General features: G+C 49.7%; 1 protein-coding gene across 1 annotated transcript in view; it reads right to left on the bottom strand.

Annotated features, from left to right (window-relative positions):
- Positions 1-21,558, bottom strand: part of LOC112898148 — a 72,702-nt gene that overhangs the window by 10,359 nt on the left and 40,785 nt on the right. The window contains exon 3 of the mRNA XM_025966533.1: positions 10,020-11,814. Coding sequence (XP_025822318.1) covers positions 10,020-11,814 — 1,795 coding nt within the window. The remainder of the gene's footprint in view (positions 1-10,019; positions 11,815-21,558) is intronic.

The following is a 21,558-nucleotide window of genomic DNA, read 5'->3' as shown; positions in this document are numbered from 1 at the left end:
ATACAAACAAACACATATTTCACACTAACAAATATATGTCTAGCATTACAAATACATGAACTGTCACAGCCTTCCCCCCTAAAAAGAATCTCGTCCCGAGATTCAGACGAAAGGCTCTAAGGGGAAGAGAAGTGAATCACCCATCAAAAGTGGCAAAAGCAATCACACCAGAGAAGATTGAGGTTGATGGTAAAGATCATTGGTGTATGACAAGATGAGTATAACGAGAGCATGGATAGATTGTACATGGATGAGTATAACAAGATAAGAGAGGAAAAGGTGATCAAGTTCTCGTAGAGCTAAGATCATCACATGAGAACGATAAGTGTTGGCAACACTAACACTCATCACAAAGCTTATGGATAGCAAGTGAGGATAGAACAAAAGATTGATAAATGATGTTCGAAACATTCCTGCTCAGAGTTCATTATCTGAATAATTTTAATAATGTTGATTGCAAAACATGCCTATTATATTGATGCAATCAAGGAATAACAACAAAATGCCCCAACTATAAACGCGATGCACTATTGAGATGTATGATTACTATGATGGTGCAACACGAGGATGGAGGATTCCATGCACGGCTGAAATGGTGCATATGACACAATGCAATTATCATGATGCTGACCAAATGATGCATACACTATGATGCAAGAATGATGATATTTGCAATGTATGCACGTATGAAATGCATGAAGTATGATGCATACCCTCATGAGTTGATGATGCACGTGACTCGCACTCTACAACCGTTCTCTCATGACTAACACCTGGGTAAGTCTATATCCTTAAACGAGGATCAAAAGTTAGGACACTAGTAAGGTTGCATAAGAAGAGATTGCAGTGGGGTTACATCACATGGACCTAGTCACCAGTGCGCTCCTAATGGCTCAATCATATGGCTGCAGCGCACATGAGGCCTTAGGTTCCGACACGGCATCATGGTCATGTGATTAAACACCACCACAAAAGAGGAATAGCAACCCTATAGTGCCAACAGCAGCAAGATAGGTCTTAAGAAGCCGAAGACAACCTAAAGCTGTACAAGAGGCACACTCGTTAGTTAGTCTACGGGCTTTTGATGATGATGCAACACCATGCATTGACCAAAATGGTATATGTTATGATGCATGACTTTTTTGCCGGGAGAATTGTATGCAAAAAGTAATTATTGTCATACATCTTTTTAATTTATCCAAAATCATCTGAGCAAAAATCGAAGGTGCAACTTTCAGATGTTGTAACCAGAATAGACATTAAGATATGGTACAACATCGAGAGAGGACAGATGATTCACTAAATAATGGATCCAAGGGTTTGCTGACAACTATCAAGATTTAACCCTTAAGGAAAAGCAAGATCAAGGGTTTGATTTAGATGTCAAGCTAAGATCAGTGATAGGGTTCAAACATAACCCACTCCACTTGATTCACAAAAGGCGTTCTCAACTCTAAGTTAGCCTAGCAGATTACGTTGGCTCCTACCACACAAAATCAAAACAGGCATTCAGATACAAGCACATATTTCAGTACATCAACGTAACAAACAAGGCAATTAGGTCAATCCATCATAACATGATGCATGCACGTTCTACACGTCCTCACAACCAAAAATAACTGCCAAGTAATCTTGGTCTTACGTGGTTAAGTACGGTGGCATCATATAAATATGTCTCTCCCTGTAATATCTAGTCGATAATCCTAATCGTTCAGAACCTATCGAATCGTGGTTAGCATTCCTGCAGAAAACACAATATGTATATACTGAACCTTTCATGCCAGCATGTCATGAAAGCGTCCCCAATCATTACTGTTCACTATAGAAACAGCATCTGTATAATTACCGCCGTACAGACAACGTTAACATACGTTATCGAAACAACGTATTCACGGGGGTACCGCAAAATGCGGGGGTATGATCTGCGATCGCCATACCCTGCGCCGAACCATATACTCCCAATGTAGTCAACCGAAGTTGGTACATTGGCAGCATCTCAAGTAGGCCACTGCTTGAGAAACAGCGTTCGGTTCGCATCACCGACGGGAAGGCCAAGCTCCCTCAGTTGGCTGAGGATCCTTACCTTCTTACCTCATCGTCGAAGGTGTCGTTACAGAATATAAGGTTGGGTTGTGCATAAATTTAAGTTTTGACAGAAAGGTAATGCTGGTAGTTAGAGTTATATATACATATACTATAGCCACCTTTAATTCCCTTATAAGCATTACCCTAGGGCTTTACGTACTAAGCTCAATCCTTAACGAATCCAACGCAGTTTTGCCAAATATTTTGTTGGTCAAACTTTTATACTGAAAGCATTTTGAAGGTAAAATGTATCTCCAGGGTAACCTTATAGCTCTGATACCAGCTGTGGCAGAACCAACCTGAATTATACCGGCTCAAGTACGCGAGTCCAATCCTGAGGGCTCCAACGTGCTTCAAACGGTATAATCCCTTGGCCTGTCGGGTAACGTCCCGATAAACCACCGATACACAGGATCAAATAAGGTTACCTCACACGAAGGTGAGTCCAGAGATACAATCACCATCATATTTTACATCACAGAGGATTACATGACAAGAGTTTCCAAAAGAAGTACGAAGTTTCAAATTTAGAGAGAACATTACAAACTTTTAAAGCTAAGGTTCTTAGCAGCGGAAAACATACGCGACGATTCCTAACACGTCGTCCAGACGGATGCCATGCTAAGCCCGGGCACGACATCACTCGATATCACCAGTGCTGGCCGGGGACGAATCCCATTCCACGGACCAACCTTCTGGGAGAGCACAGGGCCAAGGCAAGGAGAGAGTGGGGTCTTCAAAGGCTTTACCTGAAAAACATAAAACTAGCAAGGCTGAGTATACTAATACTCAGCAAGGCTTACCCGGGATTGGGTATACTTTAGCCCATAACTAGACTCATGAAGGCGTTGTAAAGGTTCTGGGTTTATTTCCAGCTGAAAAGCAACAAAGAGTATGAACTACTTTCAAGTTTTAGCTTTCATCTTCTAGTTGAGTATTTATTCTAGATTAGCACCTACACTAAGCAAGCAAGGTAGTGATTATCATCCAGCAAGATTATCCATCATTAGTTCCATTTCTTACTCAATGTGGTAAAAGGGATAAGCAATCTCAATCTTCGTGAGAGGCGGACGATTCGAATCGAATTTAACCTTGCAAGGTAAACCTAACACACACGCTTGGAAGATCCAACGATCGTTCCGAAGCAACCGTTTGCCTTTCATTCCGGGTCGTGGATCAGGTCCACCACAAGCGACTGTAGGACCGTACGCACACCCAATGTGTGCAGGACATACGTCTGTAGCGCGACTACAAAACCCATATTCCTGTCTGCCTTGCAGAACATACTCCCACACGTCGGTGCGTGTAAACATAACATAAAATCGAGTGGTGGGAGGTATGTCCACTTGCCGGGCCGATTGGTTACTAGGCTTACCGCTTACCATATTTCGCGGCATGTGGCTAGTACTTTCAAAAACTTAGCCACCACTACCACACATTTCGACCTTAAAGCTTTTATCAAAACAGACAGGGTAAACTTCCAGGTCATGATACAACACATGACCCTGTCCGTCATCCTTATAGTGGTTGCAGAAATGTAAACATGCAACTCCTATATCGCGCGAGTGACAGGAAATCACTCGACTTCTACCGGTCCTATTAGCGAAGCATCTAACCGATAAGGACTCGGAAGCATTACATTGGATTCCTAGGATTCATGCATCTAGGGTTTCACTTCAACTCCTAGACTTAATGCAAGATATAATATAAATAAGCATAGATTGCAGTGTAAATAAAGTAATGGGATATGTCCGGGGCTTGCCTTTACTGGTGGGTCTGAAGTCAGTAAGTCAACATCTTCCGAACTTTGGTTCGGGGCTTCAGTTAATCCCTTGGTGACATTCACTTGATCTTCAGGAACATCCTTCGTAGACTCCGGGGAAATCTCGTAGGTACCGTTGCCGAAGTAGTCGTATCTACATGTAATGCAACATTACATTCAAGCGTGCACACAAAACTATTTTATTTCACAACAAAGTTACAATCCAGCACTTATCTAATACACTATTCACATAACAACCAAAAAGATCTAAACTAAACCTAGACAGAGCTTTAGGGGGCAACTAACTAGAATCGGCTACTCGTTGAAGATTACGACAAAGCCGATTGGAAACAACAGAGGTTTAGTCGATGGAAAGATGCATTGGTTTTCTAATTGATCGATGAAAGCATCGATCACCTTAGCAGAGGGGTGATTCCTAAAGCAGTTGTCTTAACGGAGATGTGCTTAAGTGTTATCTTAGATAACTAGGGGTGGTTGCATCGGTTCGATTACGTCAGCACAACAATTGAGTGACGTACCGCCGATGGGAGTGTAGTTGAGGATACATGACCGATAGATATAGATAGCCGATCTCTCAGTCGATAAATCGGCTGATAGAAGTGTGTGGATAAGGATGGGGAAACTAAGGATCGATCGGCCATATTTGACCGATACGGAAAACGACTAGAATCGGCTTGGATCGGCCGATAGCAAGAACCCTAAGGTCGTGGGTGTCTCTCCGATACATCGACTCTGTGCAGTCGATATAGAACAGAACAAAAGGATTGTATCGGCAGTAGCCGATACTAGAAAGGTAACAATCGTATCAGCTAATCAGCCGATGGTAGAAGTATCGACTGACAGCTGTTACGCAGAAATATCATAGACTTAAAGAAAACATATGCTAAGTGGTTGGGTTGATAACCTGACACTGAAACACAGCTGCCGAGATGTAGTGGCTAAGCAGCAGATATATACGAACTAATAAAGATTCTTATACAAGAAGGGCTTTAAGGAGATTGCAATCAAGACGAGAACAATGTCTTGATGGTAGAGATATGAGCGTTCGTGTGATGGGTTAACTAATTATCACACTACTCTACTTGAAGCATATATTCTACAATCTATACTTAGCTACAATACATGCATATCACAAAAAACACAAATAAAGCATTCATTACCTAATATTTAACCTAGATTACAAATCAAAGATTTCAATTCAAGATCACAACATGAACTTGTAGATTTCGACTTAGGGTTTTCAAACAAAACTGATTTTACATTTTTATGAACTTCTTACAAAATCTATGAAATGTAGAAAGTCACTGATTTTGAAATAAAGGAAGTTCTGGAAATCTTACAGAAAATACTCTAGAACTTTTTAAAACATAGCAATCAAGTCCCTGGTCCGGGAAAACAGATAACAAGAAGTTAACGACGATATCCTGGTAAAGGAATCGCCGGCATTAAGAAGATTCAGTAGGTCGGGGCAAACCTTGGTTATGGAAAAGAACGGATGGAAAGTGAAGTCCCGTGGCGATAGGATCGGCGAAGAGAAAAACTCGACGATGACGAGACTCCATGGATGACGAAGAAGCTTGCCGGGGATTGCAGTGGGTAGAGAATGGCCGAAGGGGTAATCTCCGCGGTGATTTGCGGTTGGTTGAGCGATCAACGAAGGTAGGGACTGCTGGACGTCATGGACCCCTGGAACGAGATGATGGAGCCGAACGGGTTCGCTATACTGACTTTTCCGCGAACCCTAGGGTTTTCCTGCTCACGAGCTGAGTCTTCTTTTGCTTACGCACGCATGCCACTGAAACACGGCCGGCACACCCGCATAGCTTCCTACAGGACTGCCGTGCTTGGTTGCATCGAGGCTCCTCCGAACTCGTCACGCCTAACTGCCGCCTTCGCTCCACAACTCCTCCTTCCGACTCGCCTCGCCGTAATCGTCACCTTCGATTTGCCTCCTCTCCTTCCAGCTTGCTGCCCCTCGTGCATCTCACGCGCGAGCGAGCTCGCGTCCTCGACACGACCACTCTTGCACCACCAGAGTTCACCGTGGCGTAGTTAGGGTCGATGCCATCACGTTCTCGCATCTCGTGCAGAAGCCCTCCACCACAACTCCTCCTGCGCGTGCCGTTGCTCGGCACGTCGTATTCCAGCATCGCCTGTTCGTGCCCATGGGCCCGCTCTGCTCCGGCCGCCCAACACCTGCCAATACCGCCAGTTCCCACGCGCCACCACGAGCATGCTTGCGCCACTCGCTCGGCAACGCCCACGAACCACTCCTGTGCCGCTGCCGCCCACGCCTGCTGCCTCACCCGCATGCCTGGCCACTCCGCGCGCCACTGCTCACTTCGGGCTGCTCGCCTCCGCCCGGGTCTCGCACCTACTGCGCTCGCACGCGTCCCGCACGCCGCTGCCTACTTATGCGCGTCTGCCGGTGCCGGGCCTGCTCCAGCGCCCGCGCTTCAATGTACACCATCAGCATTGCATCGCCTCCTCTGGCGCTCACTCGGCCGTCGCTCCCACGCGCTCAGCTTCCTCGCGCGCTCACCCGGGCCCACTCCATGCCTGCCGCCTACCCGAGCGCCTGCTCCCGCGTGAACCGCACGCCAGCGCTCTGCATCCACACGCCCGCCGCGCTCTGGCCTTGCACGCGTTGCCCGCTCGGCGTCACCCGAGCCCACGCACACCCCGTCTCTGCGCTGCGCCAGCCTCTACCCCAAATCCGCGTCGAGCCGCCGCCTGCTCCGCGCTGCTGGCCCTTCACGCCCGCTGCCTGCTGCAGCCCCTGCGCGCCGCCGCTTCGGGCTCCCGCTCGCGTGCACTGCCGCCCACCATCGCGCCGAGCCGTGGCCGCGCCCAGCCGCGCCAGCTCGCCCAGCGCGCCGCGCCTGGATCCGCCAGTCCGCGCGCCTCTGGTCCCCGTGCTAGCATCGAGCTGCCGCCCGACCTGCGTCAGCTCCCGCCGCCGAGCCGAGCCACTGCGCCCTCCGCCCCAGCGCGCCTCCTCCGCGCTCCCAGCTCCCGCCGTGCGCCGGTGCCCGCGCAAGGAGCCGCGCCCAAAGCCGCCGCGCCGGCCCGCGCGCTCCGAGCTGCTCCAGCCTGACTTGCTGCCGAGCCCCGAGCGCCGCCGCCTGGGCCGCCCGAGCGCCCACCGTGGAGGAGAGAGAGAGATGGAGGAGATAAAGATAGGGCCAAAGAGGGGATGCCGTCGGTGGGGGAGAAAAGGAAGGCGCCAGGGGAAAGAAACAGAGGAGAAAGTGAAATGGGATTTCCCAAGGACCTTTGCGTGAATTTAGAAAACTATAGGGACCTTTTTGTAAAACATAAATTTCGCATCAATCTAAAACCCGAATGAAGAAATGCCCAAAATGAAAGTTGGAGAGTTTTTCAAACTCTACAACATTGCTTTAGGGCTCAAGTTCAAAAACTCAAAACTTATATTTTTACACGTGAATCTTTGAACAAAAGTCGGATTTGTATTGCTTTTGTCGTAAAGAATAAAACTTTATAAAATTCAGGACCTAAATGCAAGAATTTATGACACGTCATAATGACGGGATAGACTCGTCATAATGGTTGGATAGACATGTCATGATGACTTGCACTTTTACACTTTAGCCCTGAGTAAACGTGAAAGTTACTTTTGTAAATCAACATTTGCATAAAAGGACTTGTACTTTTATAAAATCACATAAATACCCTTATTTTTACCACTTTACCCAAAAAATTTTACCCACTTCAACATACACATTTTAAATGAAACTTTTGGATAAATAATATTTATTTTTACAAGACATAAAATAAGAGAAACATGTTTACAAAACCACCTTTCACTTATTTCGAAATTACTTCCCATCCAAACATATTTTGCAAAAATAACCCTAGGTTTTTCTGTAATTACAAAAATACCCTTTTTACTTGCACTTTAAATTTTCAAGAGCTTCACATAAACAACATGAGCTTGATACAAACAAACACATATTTCACACTAACAAATATATGTCTAGCATTACAAATACATGAACTGTCACACTTCAGATTTACCGTACCAACACCAAGAACACGCGCATGTGATCCGTTCCCCATCAGCAAGGAGGAAGTCCCGCCGGTCTGGTAAGAAGAGAACAAAGAAGCATCAGCACAAACATGAATATTAGCACCAGTGTCAACCCACCACTCGGGTGAACCAAAGACTGAAAGAACAGTAGGTAATAAATTACCGTACCCCGATGTTCCTCCAGGCTCGCTAATAACCATGTTGGCGGAGTCGTTGCCTTTGCGGTTCGGACACTTTGCAGAAAAGTGATCCGTACTACCGCACACATAGCAAGCTCCCGTCTTCTTCTTCTTCTTAAAAGTGGTTGTCTTCTTAGTCTTTGGTTGGTTCTGCGGTGGCTTTTTCTTGTTCTTGTGGGAGTTGTTCTTTTGAACAAGATTGGCACTTGAAGCACCAACAACTCCTTTCCCACGTATGTCCTTTGCTCTCGCCTTCTCTTCAACATCAAGAGTCCCTATGAGTCCATCTATTGTGAACTCTTGTCTCTTGTGTTTTAGAGAAGTAGCAAAGTCCCTCCAAGAAGGTGGCAGCTTAGAGATTATACCTCCGGCCACAAACTTATTGGGTAACACACATGGGGACTCTTTGCTGCAATTTTTGAGATCTTTTGCCAGAGTATGTATTTCATGAGCCTGTTCCACTACAGAACGGTCTTCGACCATCCTGTACTCAAGGAACTGCTCCATGATATACAACTCACTCCCGGCGTCAGATACTCCATATTGAGCCTCAAGAGCATCCCACAATGCCTTGCCAGTTGGCAGCCGGATATAAGAATCCACCAGGTTATCACCGAGAACACTAATGATCAAGCCTCGAAAGAGGATATCAGCCTCATCGAACGCACTCCCTTCCTCTGGAGAGAATTGTTCAGGCTTACCCTCTTTCACATGGATCACTCTCGACAGTGTTAACCACAGTATAAGCCGCTCTTGCCAACGTTTGTAATTTGAACCATCAAAAGGTGGTGGTTTGATTGATGCAGCAAAGCTAGATACCGAAAGCCTATTAACAAGATTAGGTTTTTGGATTGTTAGATAACTAGGCAATTTTTGGTATATTTTAATTCCAAATATTAATATCAACTTCATGATATAGATGAGTGATAATGTGTGTACAATATATGTGCTAGTGTTCATGTTATTCTCACTAATAAGCATGAACAAAGAATTAAACCAGAGTAGGTTTAGTAAGTACCCCAAGGCAGGACCAGTGCCGGAGGCACCGGTTGCGCCGTTACCAGCTGGAATAGACATGCTATTCGACTGGCCTTGCTCGAAGTAGCCGAACTATGTCGATGCAGGAAGATGTTTGCAGTGCAGTCCCACGAACGGTCACGCCGGGAAGTAGACGAAGTAGTCGTTCGCACGAGCGGTTACGCCGGGAAGTAGATGAAGTAGTCGTTCGCACGAGCGGTTGTGCCGGGAAGTAGACGAAGGAGTCGTTCAGGGAGCGAGCAGTCGCGTCAAGACGCTCCCCAAAAACCTAATTGCCCGCGTCCCGTGCAGGACCTTCAGCGAGCAGAGGTTCCGGAGGCCCTGCTCTCGCTAGACCTGTGCGCGCAGTGCTAGCGGTGGGGAAGGCAGAAAGCAGCTGAGGGAGAAGGGAGAGGTCTCCTGAAGAGGAGTACCTGGATGAGTGCTTGAGATGAGTGAGGATGGGAGGAGAGGGTGCTGGCTTATATAGGCACGAGATGCCTCAGGTTCAACGAACCTGGACGTCATGAATGGCTTTGATGAGCGGCAGTTAATGTGCCTCAGGTTCAACGAACCTGGACGTCGTAAAGAGCCTTCAATGTCTGGTCATTAGAATCGACATTAACCCTCTGTTTGAATGCTCTTTACTGCAAAAATGTTCTCGTCACGTCACGTCCGGCCGCGCCTCGCCTCGCCACGGCCCGGCGAGGCGAGCGAGCGCGCGCGCGTGTGGTTCACCGTCCTCCTCTTACCGGCTTCTCAAGTGGTGTACACGAAGTCCACCTTTTAAGTCGATTGAGATCCTCCTCAATTCCCGGTACGGAATTAAGCATTGATTCCCTAGCATTAATAGTGGGCTTTAAATTCTTTTAATGCAATGGAATGAATGGGCCAAGCCCATTACTCCAACAAAGACAGTCCTGATCATCTTGTCCTTGGGCAGCCGGCCGTCCATAGCTGTGCGGAGGATGCGGTCGAACACTGCCTGGAAGTTGGTGTTCATGTTCCACTGCATGCGCTTGATGAAGCTCATCTTCTGGGTGAGGGTCTTGCCCTCGATCTTGTGGATCTGGGGGGTCTCGCTAAACGTGATAACTCTGCCGCCCCACGGCTTCTCGCTGAGCTCCGAGATGAGAAGGCCCAGCGCCACGCAGACCTCCATTGGCGTGCCGGTCATGCTCCCGGACACGTCGCAGACGGCGATGCAGTTGCTCAGCGACCCCTTCTTGCGGAGGTCCTCCACCATGCGGCGCCACTGCAGCTCCGACACATCGTCTGCCTCGCCACTGAAGGCGGCGGCCACGATCTCGTGGGGCAGGAGCGCGCCGGCCGCGATCTTGGCCTTACCAGCCTCGACGTCCTCGAGGTACTTGTCGAAGCGAGCCTCGTCGTGCTTCTTGAACAGGTCCTTGTAGCGCCTCATGGCCACCGACGCCACGCAGGTGTAGGGAAGCTCGGACCACCGCTGGGCGCTCATGTACAACTCCGGAAGCTCCAGGACCTTCCGCAGCGGCACCAGCACCTCGCGGCGGAGATGGTGGAGCACGCGGTACGCGTAGTGCTCCTCCGACAGGTCGGCGTAGTCGGGGCTGGAGTCGCGCAGGATGAGGCGGCGGGCGATAGCCTCGCAGAGCAGCATCGTCCGATCGAACGACGAGCCCGGAGTTGGGCACCACTTGGCGGCGAGCCCGATCTTCCTCTTCTTGCCGCCGGGGGCGAGCTGCTCGACGTCGGAGGCGAGGAGGTCGGCGAAGAACTGCGCGACGCAGTCCAACAGGAAGCGGTAGGCGCCATCGGCGTAGTACGTCTCCAGAGATTGCACTGCGAGCTTCGCTGCCTTCCGCACCTCCTTCGTCATGGGGATCTCCTTCTTCGCAGCAGCCGCCTCCTTGTGATCCACCTCCATCGCCTTGGGTTTTTGCACCACGGCCTCCGTCGCCTGATGATGAGACGCCTCCTCCTCTGTCTCCATGGCCGCGGCAGAGACCCCGGCTCCAGACTTACTGCTACGCTTGGACTTGGTCTTAGGGTTGGAGAGCGCGGTGCTGATGAAGCCGGCAAGCACGGGCGCGGCGGCGGGCTGTGGCGTGGCGGTGTGGCCGCGGGCGCGCTTCGTGCCGGCCAGCCGGGCAGCGCGGACCTCCGCGACCTTGCGCCTAATCTTCTCGATGCCCACCTTGGCCTTGGCGAGCTTGCGGACGTCAGCGCCGTGGATGAGGCGGTAGAGCAGCTCGGGGAAGTCCTTGAGGTAGCCGAACTCGGCGAGCGCGGGCAGATTGCAGGCGAGCGTCTTGGGGTGGCGCTCGTGCAGCCAGAGCGCGGCGGTGTAGAAGCCCTCCTTCTCGGACTTGCCCGTGCCGCGCACGCCGCGGAGGTTCGCGACAAGTTTGAGGGCCGTGAGCGGGTCGTGCACCCACGCGAGGGTGACGAGCTCGCGCACGCGCTGCGGCAGCGTGTCGGGGACGGCCTGGAAGAAGAGGTCGAGGCAAGGGTTGCCGGAGCTCGCGTAGGTGGCGGAGTTGTTCTCCGTCAGCATCATGCGGGGCCCCTTGCCGCCGTTGGCGCTGTCGGAGGCGGCGGCAGGGGCGTCGTTGTTGAAGCAGGCGTCGAGGAGGTCGAGGAAGGGGTGGGAGGCCGGGGCCTCCGCGGCTGCGGCGGCGGCCTTCGGTGGCGGGCGAGCCCCGCAGATGATGGGAGGGCTGAGGAGGACGGGGCCATGGCAAGGTCGATCCGATGGGACGGGATCAGATCGGTTTCACGTAGAGTTTAGGTGGGTGCTGGCGAGAAACGACGGCGAGAACGTGGCACAACCAATCTGAATTACACTAGCTCAAGTACGCAAGTCCTCTCTCAAGAGCTCCAATCGTACTTCAAACAGTGTAACTCCTTGGTCTGTCGGGTAACATCTCGATAAACCACCGAAAGCAGGATCAAACAAGGTACCTCGCACGAAGGCGAGTTCAGAGATATAATTACCATCATATTTTACATCAGAGGCGTTTATATTACAAGAGTTTTCAAAAGTAGCATAGGTTCCAAACTGATAGAAATTATTACAAACCAGTTTAGAAATTCAAGTTCACGGCAGCGGAATTTAAAATACGACAACTATACACGTCGCCAGCACGGACATCATGCTAAGCCCTAGCATAACATCACTCGGTATGATCAGTGTTGGCCGGGGACGGGTCCCATTCCACGGACCAACCATCAGGCAGAGCATAGGGCCAAGGCATGGGAAGGGTTGGGTCTTCACGGACATTATCTAAAATAAAGTCATATTACAAGGCTGAGTTCTCTAATACTCAGCAAGGCTTACCCGTTTCATGGTATACTTAGTCATGTAACTAGATTTATGAAGGCTACAGGTTCAGCTGAAAAGCAACAAATAGTAGATCCTTAGTTTCAAATTTTAGCTTTCAGGTTCTAGTTGATTATCCATTCTAAGTAAGCAACTATATCTACTCAAACATGGTAAAACTTTCTCAACAAACATCATATTTCATCATCATCAAGTTGCTCTTATTACTCTATGTGGCAGAAGTATTAAGCAGTCTCAATCTCCGCGAGAAATGGACGATTCTGAATCGAATTTCAACCCTTACAAGGTAAACCTAACTCACACGCTTGGAACACCCACAGGTCGTTCCGAAGCAACCGTTTGCCTTTCATTCCGAGTCGTGGAACAATGCCACCACAAACGACTGCAGGACCATACGCACATCCAATGTGCAGGATATACGTCTACAGCGCGATTGTATGACCGTATTCCCGTTTGCTCTGTAGAACGTACTCCCACACGTCGGTGCATGTAAACATAAAATAAAAGTCGAGTGGTGGGGGACGAGTCCACTTTCCGGGCCGATTGGTTACTAGGCTTACCGCTTACCATATTTCACGGCATGTGGCTAGTACTTTCAAACGCTTAACTGCTACTACCACACACTGCGGCCTTAACCAATTTCATCAACATAGATGGGGTATCCTTCCTTTCCATGATACTGTACGTAACCCCGTCCGTCATCCTTATAGTGATTGCAGAATTGTAAGCAACCAATTCCTATATCGCACGAGTGACAGGAAATCACTCGACTTCTACCGGTCCTATTAGCATAGCACTAGTCGGACTCAGGTTCTAATATTCAGTACATCGGTTCCTAACAATGTGCAACTAGGGTTTCATTATAACTCCTATGAACTTAAATGCACAAGTAGACATAAATAACGATATATATAAATTGCATTGTTATAATATAGTGGGTTTATGTCCCGGGCTTGCCTTCACTGGAGAGGCTAGGGTCAGGGATGTTAATAAATTCTTCCGAACTCAGGTTCGGAGCTTCAGTTAAATCTTCGGCGACGTTTCCGGTGTCTTCCGAGACTTCTACTTCGGGTTCCGGGAGAATCTGATAATCTCCGTCGGCGAGAAGCGTCGAGTCTACATGTGATGTAAATGATGCAGTTTAGAAGATGCATAGACTTTTATTCTATTTCACAATAAAATTGCAATCCAACGAAGACATAGTGCACTAATCAAACATAACATTCACTCTTCTACTGGGCAGTCATTTATTGAGTATAAACTAAATTACCTAGTCACATTAAGTAACATAGGTGTTTACCTTAAACATTTAAACTAATTGCATTAGATAGCATGTTTGGTTATCTTTATTAAACTAATTACATTTAATAACTTTATTTATTTGACTAGCTAATTATCTCTAATAACCCTAGGTTATTATTTAATTATGAACTTATTTTGACTAATTAAATGAACCCTAAGTTAAGAATATGGCATTATCATACAAGTTCTATTTATTCTGGTTGTTCTACACCTGATCATAAGTTAAAAATTTGTGGACATCTCACACTACTCAAGAGCGACACGTCAAAATATTTTCAAAATTTTTCATGAACTAGAGCTATTGTTCATGAATTTTTTTTGAACCTAAGCTTAAATTCATTACTGAAGTTACACTAGGGTTGTGTAACGCCCTGAAAATTTACCAAATTAAACTATTCGCTAGAGTGTTTCGATCGAAAACTATTTGTCGTCAAAGCCCGTCCGAACCCTAACCCTAACCCTCTCCGTTTCCCCCGCCATCCTGACAACCGACACGAACTTGACCGCCGTCCCATCCCGCACCGCTCGGTGGCCTGTCGCCCACGCGTGACCACCCGCCGCGATCGGCGCCGACGCAATCCCCCTTCCCTTTCCTTTCTTGCTCTCTCCTTTCTCTTTTTCTTTCTCTCTCTCCCATTTCTTTTCTTTTCCCTCTTTCCTTTTTCTCTTTCTTTTTCTTTCTTCCTTTTTCTTTCTTCTTTCCCCCTCCTTCCTCCTGCTTGGCTCCCGCATGCGCGCCCCTGGCCACACCCTGCCGCGCCAGGAACCGGCCGTCTCCCTCCCCTCGCGCGCACACGAGCCCCTGTGCTCGGCCGCCCGTGCCCACGCGCGCCCCGCGCGTGCATCGCGTGACCGCGCGCCGCGCCGTGCCAGCCGCCGCTCGCACCCCCGCCCTGGCTTGCGCCTCACCGGGTCGTGCGCGCACGCGCGCGCCCTTCCCCGCCCTCGCCGCTCGCGTCGTCGCCCCTGTGCCGCATCGTGCCCGGCCCCCCTCCTCCCCCACGTGATTGACGTCGCCCTCGGCGCCCGCGCCTGTGCCGCACGCCGCGTCATGACACCGAGCGCCATAAATGGCTGCCCCCGGAGCTTGCCTCTGCCGGCCACCTGCCCGCCCGCTCCACCGCCTTAGCCGCCTATAAATGGGACCGAGGAGCACCCCCGGCGCCCCCACAACCCACAGCACCACCTAGCCCCTCGCCTCCCTACCCCTAGCACCGCCGCCACGCACGCCATCACCGGCCGCCGCCCCCCACCACGGCCCCATCTCCTCGCCGCGTCCCAAGCCAAAGTGAGTAGGGGAATCTGACCCCCTCGCCTCCCTCCTCCTTTTCCCTCCCTCCACGGCTGACGCTGGGCTTCGGGCCGGCCGGATTTGCCACCGCCGGCGCCCCCACCACCTCTCCTCTGTTTCCCGTGGGGAGAGGAGGAAGAAGGTGGCCGGTTGCCACAAAACCCCCTGGCCTTTCCCCTTCTTCCCTAAAAAGGACCCCCCTTGTACCATTTTTGCTTATAGGCCCTTCTATTTGTAGCTATTCAGGAAGCTAAGACCCCCGTCTCATAAACTTCATTTTAATTAGGTCCCTACACCTTTATAGTATACCTCAAGTACTTTCTGGAGTTATAACCAAGCCCCGCCTCCTCTAAAACATTTACGAACAGGTCCCTGACTCCTTGTTTAACCCTTAAACCTTTATAGAACCTATCATTTTATGCGCCAAACGACCTCCGATCGACCTGAAACTTTACCACACCATTTCTAGTATAGTTCTAACCATGCCATTAAGAAACCACCCAAAAATATTACCCCTATCTCCATAACTAAATTATTTCTGATTCAAGCTCAACGATAAAAACTTTTAGTTCTCTCGCTTGATTGTGTACCTGTTTGTTTGCGTCGTAGGACACAGAGTGAACGAGTAAGGTCCCGACTGTGATCAAGCGAACGAGGACCAGTTCTACGACCCCGAACCCGAGGGACAGTGCTTCGATCAGGACCTCCCGCAAGGGTTTGATGATGGCAAGTTCAATCCCGCCCTTTGATGCATGTTTCTGTCCTAGTTTTTATAAACACAACCCAGTGGCCATTTTATAAAATTGCATGGTTTTGCTTGCTGAAAACATGGTAGGATAGCCACCCTCATTTGTGATAACCATACCTTGACCACCTGGTTTTATAAAGAAAGTGTGTGTGTGTGGGAAGGGATAAAATGTGGTTTTGAAAGATGAGTCAGACGGGATGGATGGCATTTCTATGTGAATTGCCGTGGGTGTGCTCGTACCTGTGTGGTAGAGCGAGGAAGGGAGATATCCATCTTGTCACCCCTAAGGACCGAGTTGATGTGTCATCTCACCTAGCTTCCTGTCGTGCAAACCACTTGACCGTTGTATGGGCAACAGCTTGGCATAAATCCCACTAGTTAGTCTGATAGCCATCAGGAGAGCTGAGAGCAATGGGTGATCAAGGAGAAGGGATAAGCTCTGTGTGACTTATGCCCCGGTTAAACCTCGGAGATAGGTCGAATGACCCCTTGATGGATTCAGTGGTGGCTAGTCAGGTCTAGCTAAGGTGGGTCTGCACCGACACTAAGGTGTCCGTGCTATGGTACCCCACCTGTGGGTAAAGTTGTACACCTCTGCAGAGTTAAAATCTATTCGAATAGCCGTGCCCACGGTATTGGGCAAGTTATGGTGTGGTCACATAACTAGTGTTTCTCTCTGGGAATGGTTGGACTGGTGTGGGTTGTTTGGAAAGTGTCCGGTAGTCGTGCCTTGTGCTACGGCGGACGGGGAGTCCGGTAGCAGCTTAAAACTTGGATCCTGTGTGGATCAACACCATGTGCTCCTTGATACTTAAAAACTTGTTTTGAAAATTGTTTTAAATGAACCTTTGCATATAACCGAGTTTCCGTAAATGAACCCTGATCTTATCCTTGGACTGTTCTGTGCATTGATTTCTGTTATAACCCCCCCCCCCCCCCCCGTGGGTATGATTGGACTTGCTGAGTACATTTGTACTCACCCCATTCTTACTCCTTACAGCAGAAGATCCAGACTACCTCCCCGAAGACGTCGAGTAGGGTTTCGTCCTGCACCCAGTCTTGCCTGTGCTTAGGGCCACCGCTGGAATTCCGTATGGAGCAAGACTCTGATGACCCTCTTTTCGTAGCCAGTGTAGTAGTGTGGGTTTTAGTTGTAATCCTCGCGATAGTGGTGCTTCACTGCCCATAACCGCGTAGAGTTGTACGGTGATGTACCATCTGATGTAATAAGAGTGTTATCAGCCTCCTGGGACTGATAAAGCATCACTTTTAAGTCTTCTCTTATGAGGGGATGCTTCAGGTGGTATCAGAGCCGTAGGCTGGCCGTAGGACGTGACCCTAGACACGAGACCCTTTTTCCAGGCCCTAGGATATGTTCTGACTTAGTTCTTTTCCTGCACAAACACTCACCACTGGTTCTTGCCCTGTTCCAGATGGCTGTCAATGGATGGGTTGACGGAATCTGCCACGCAGAGCCCGGCCTTCCTAAGCTATTAATACTCAGCCTGGAACGCATCGGAGTTATGGAACCACCAGAATATGCCTACCGAGAATACACCTCCAAGGGCACCCTTCGGTGCGACATGATGGTCTTTGTGGGAAAAAGCACCCGCTACCCTGATGTGGACCCCTGGTTCATCTCCACCTCTGGCTTTCGCTTCCCTGACACCTACCGAAAGGCCGCCCGTAAAGCCCTGCGATGACTGCGTGTGATCTACAAGCACCACCTTCAGCAGACTCCTATGGGATTTTTCCCACCTACTGAAGGAAGATGACACACTTGGATTGCCTGGATGAGAGGACTCGGAAGAGAAGAAGAAGACCTAGAAGATACGATCTCCCACCTATCCATCTACCTTACTGGCTTGGACGCACTCTACCGCGAACAGGCGGCACAGCTGAAACAGCTAATCCATAGGGCAGAAAAAGCAACCCAGGAACTGGAAGAACAACGGATAAGAGCCGCACGCGCCGAGTATTCCTTAGCCGCCCTCCAAACCCAGATACAGGAATATGAAAACCGCGGAGAAATAGGTGGATGGATAGAGGAAGAAGAGGAACCCGAGGAACCCGAGGAAACCCATTGGGATAAAGGTACTCAGACCGAAGACGAGGTGATGGATCGGTGCCTCCCAATAAAGAAGCGCCCTATCAGAATCGGGGAAGAATCCCCATGATAGGAGTAGCACTCCAAGCTATTACCCTACCCTAGTAACCACGTACCTATGGGAACTGTACCCCCCTCCATGTTGCAATAATAAATGTTACCTACCCCCTTTTGTACCTGTGCAAGATTGTTTACCCTGTCCTTGTTTCAGATGACTGAGGAAGAATGGACCTAGGGCAATTGCCAAGCTGCACCTGGCTTTCCCAGCCTTTTTATCGACGCCCTGGAAAGCCTTGGCGTTACGGAACGCCCAAGGTACTACAGCAGAGAGTACGAACACCATGGTACCCTCCGCTGTAGGGTGATCCTGGTCATCGCCAAGAGCAACCGCTACCCCGACATCCAGCCTTGGCGAGTGACTGCCACGGGGTTTAGGCACCAAGACACCTACCCCTTGACCGTCAGAAAAGCACTCTGTTATTTATGCTGGATTTTTGAAAGACACCTCACCGCCACACCAGTAAGGTTCTTCCCGCTGGCCATCAGAACCCCAGTTTGGGAAGCACGCATGAGAAGTCTGGAACGATGCCGCCATGAAGAAGGCCCTCTGTACCAAGTGGCTACTTATCTAGCCGCCTTGGACCAACTCTTTGATGAGCAAGCCAACTTCTGAGAGAGCAGACCCATCGAGCTGAGCAAGTAGAGCTCGCAGTAAGACTGCAGCAGATCCGAGCTGCCCAAGCCGAGGCAAGGGCCGCAGCCACGGTCAGCAGCAAAGCAGTCGCCCAAGAGAGCCTCAGGTAGGCCCGAGACCGGCGTATGCAAGAATGGACCCAAAGTGGAACACCGGTCCCGGCAATCGGAGAGGACCATGTTTTACTCGGGACACCCGTCATAGGATGGGGACCCCTCTTTGGAAACACACAAGCTCCACCCGAGAACCCTGAAAGTCCTGCTGCCGCTGTTGAAAGGGATGCTGCGGCGCAACCCTTGGCAGATGGGAATCCAGAGGACGGCGAGCAAGGATTACTCACACTCCCCGCCCCGGATGAAGGCACGCCTCGTGAGTAAAATAACCGACGACGCCCTAGTGATGTACCCCCCAGCCCCTTTTGCTTAAGTCGTGCCCTTAAGCATGGCCCCGGCGAGTAGTACGAGACCTGGTTTTACCCCCAAGCTGTACCCCCCTTGCAGTAATAAAGTTGTTTGTGCTTGTTGTGTGATGTTGTGTGCTGGTGGTTGTGTGCTGTTTGTTTGTGTGACTACCGGCAGGAGGTAAATTCTACCTTATATATGAATTAAACAACTTAAACATCACATAATCGTAACCCCAATCTACCCGATCAACAGGTGACTCCCCGAAACATCGCGAGGGCCTCCCGCAGCCGGAACCCCGTAGCCGCTGGTGCCGAAGCACAGCCTGTTGAACAAGATCTTCCTCAGGGAGAATAGGAAGTAAGCCAGAACCGAGGAGAAAATCAAGGAGGAGAGCAACTACCACCACCCCCACCCCTCGGAGACCTGGCGCAGATAATCCACAACTAGACCCTTATACTGGAAACACTGGCTAATGCCCTCATTAACCGGCAACCACGAGGGCAGAACATGAACGACAAGCTGACAGCCTTCCTAAGGACCAAGCCGCCCACCTTTGCCGGATCCTGCAACCCCTTGGATGCAGATGACTGGTTACGAGTAATTCAGAGGAAACTCGAACCGTTTGAATGCCAGGACCGAGATAAAGTCCTTCTGGCAGCCCACCAACTCACCGGAACCGCATTAGCCTGGTGGGAGAATTATTGTGCCGCAGCCGAGGATGCCTCTACCATCACTTGGGAGGAATTTGTGAGGGAGTTCCGCCGTTATCACATCTCTTCGGCCACTATGAAGCGCAAGGCGGATGAGTTCCGCGCATTGCAGCAAGGAAGCATGACGGTGGAAGAGTACACCCACCGGTTCATGGAGTTAGCCCGATATGCGCCGGAGGAAGTGAACGACGATGAAAAGAAACAAGACATGTTCAAGAAGGGACTAAACCCAGAACTCCGGACCTTGCTTACCCCTCATATCTACCCTGACTTCAATACCCTAATGAACAAGGCTATCCTTACGGAAAGGGCCAAGACCGAAGAGAGGAAGGATAACAAACGCAAATTCCTAGAAAGTAAGGCCCGCCAACAGGACCGTTTCCAAAGGCCGAGGAACTCCAGCTACACTGCACCAAGATCTCAGGCCCCAATGCAGTATAGGACTCAGTCTCAAGTGACAGGACCACGGGCCACTGACACACAGCCTAGGAGCCAGAGTACCATGAGAGCCCCGCAGAGCAATACAAGCCTGGTCGCCTCCGACAACAACAATGTTAAGGCATGTTTCAACTGCCGTGAGACAGGGCATTTCATCGCCAATTGCCCTTATGCCAAGAATAAGCCGGCTACATCAGCCTTCTCCAACACGGTGAATGGACCCAGGCCAGCCCTGACCGGTGCCAACCGAGTGCCCATCCGCAACAACGACAACAGTCAACAGATGAAGCAACCCCAGCAGTCATTTGGACGAGCCCGCGTCAATCACATCGACGCGCAGGAGGCTCAAGGAGCTCAGGGCGTAGTGCTCGGTGAGTACCTAGTCAACTCAGCTCTGGCAACGGTACTATTTGATTCTGGAGCATCGCACTCGTTCATATCCTCAAGTTTTGTGGAACAACACAGAATACCTACAGTACTACTAAAAACACCCCTATTAACCCGGACGCCTGGAGGCGACATCAAATGTCAACTAGGTTGTCCACGGGTAAGGATCAATTTAAGTGGGGTAGAATTTCTAGCAGACTTGGTAGTACTTAAGGCTAGAGGGATAGACGTGATCCTTGGAATGGATTGGTTAAGCCAACACAATGGCCTCATCGGCTGTATTGCCAGAGTGGTACGTCTAACAAACCCCGAAGGAGTACAAGTAATCTGCCATACCCGGGAAAGTGAGTTTAACCCAATGGTGTTTAGCATGGAAGCCATGCCCTTAGAAGGAGTCCTGGTAGTAAATGAATACCCAGATGTCTTCCCCAAAGAACTTCCCGGTATGCCCCCGGATAGGGATATAGAATTCGTCATAGACCTTATCCCTGGAACTTCCCCTATAGCCAAGAGACCCTATAGGATGGCGGCCTCTGAGTTGACAGAATTAAAGAAGCAACTAGAAGAACTGCAACGAATTGGCTTCATCAGACCAAGCTCATCGCCATGGGGAGCCCCAGTTCTGTTTGTCAAGAAGAAAGATGGGAATATGAGGTTGTGTGTAGATTACCGAGCACTGAACGAGGTTACCATTAAGAATAAGTACCCCCTCCCCAGGATTGATGACCTTTTCGATCAGCTAAAGGGAGCGAAGTACTTTTCCAAGATCGACCTAAGGTCAGGATATTTTCAGCTCAAGATTAGAGAAAGTGACATCCCTGAGACAGCCTTTGTCACCCGTTACGGGCAGTTCGAGTTTACCGTAATGTCCTTCGGACTAACCAATGCCCCTGCCTATTTTATGAACCTCATGAATAAAATATTCATGGACGAGCTAGATAAGTTTGTCGTAGTCTTTATCGACGACATACTTGTCTACTCCAAGAGTATTCAGGAACATGAGCAACACCTGCGGGTAGTGTTGGAAAAGCTGAGAATAC

The sequence above is a fragment of the Panicum hallii genome, chromosome 6 (assembly GCF_002211085.1).
Source record: "Panicum hallii strain FIL2 chromosome 6, PHallii_v3.1, whole genome shotgun sequence".
NCBI classification, from domain to species: domain Eukaryota; kingdom Viridiplantae; phylum Streptophyta; class Magnoliopsida; order Poales; family Poaceae; genus Panicum; species Panicum hallii.
Note: the sequence above shows the minus strand (reverse complement) of the source record. Positions and strands in the feature narration are given on the sequence as shown.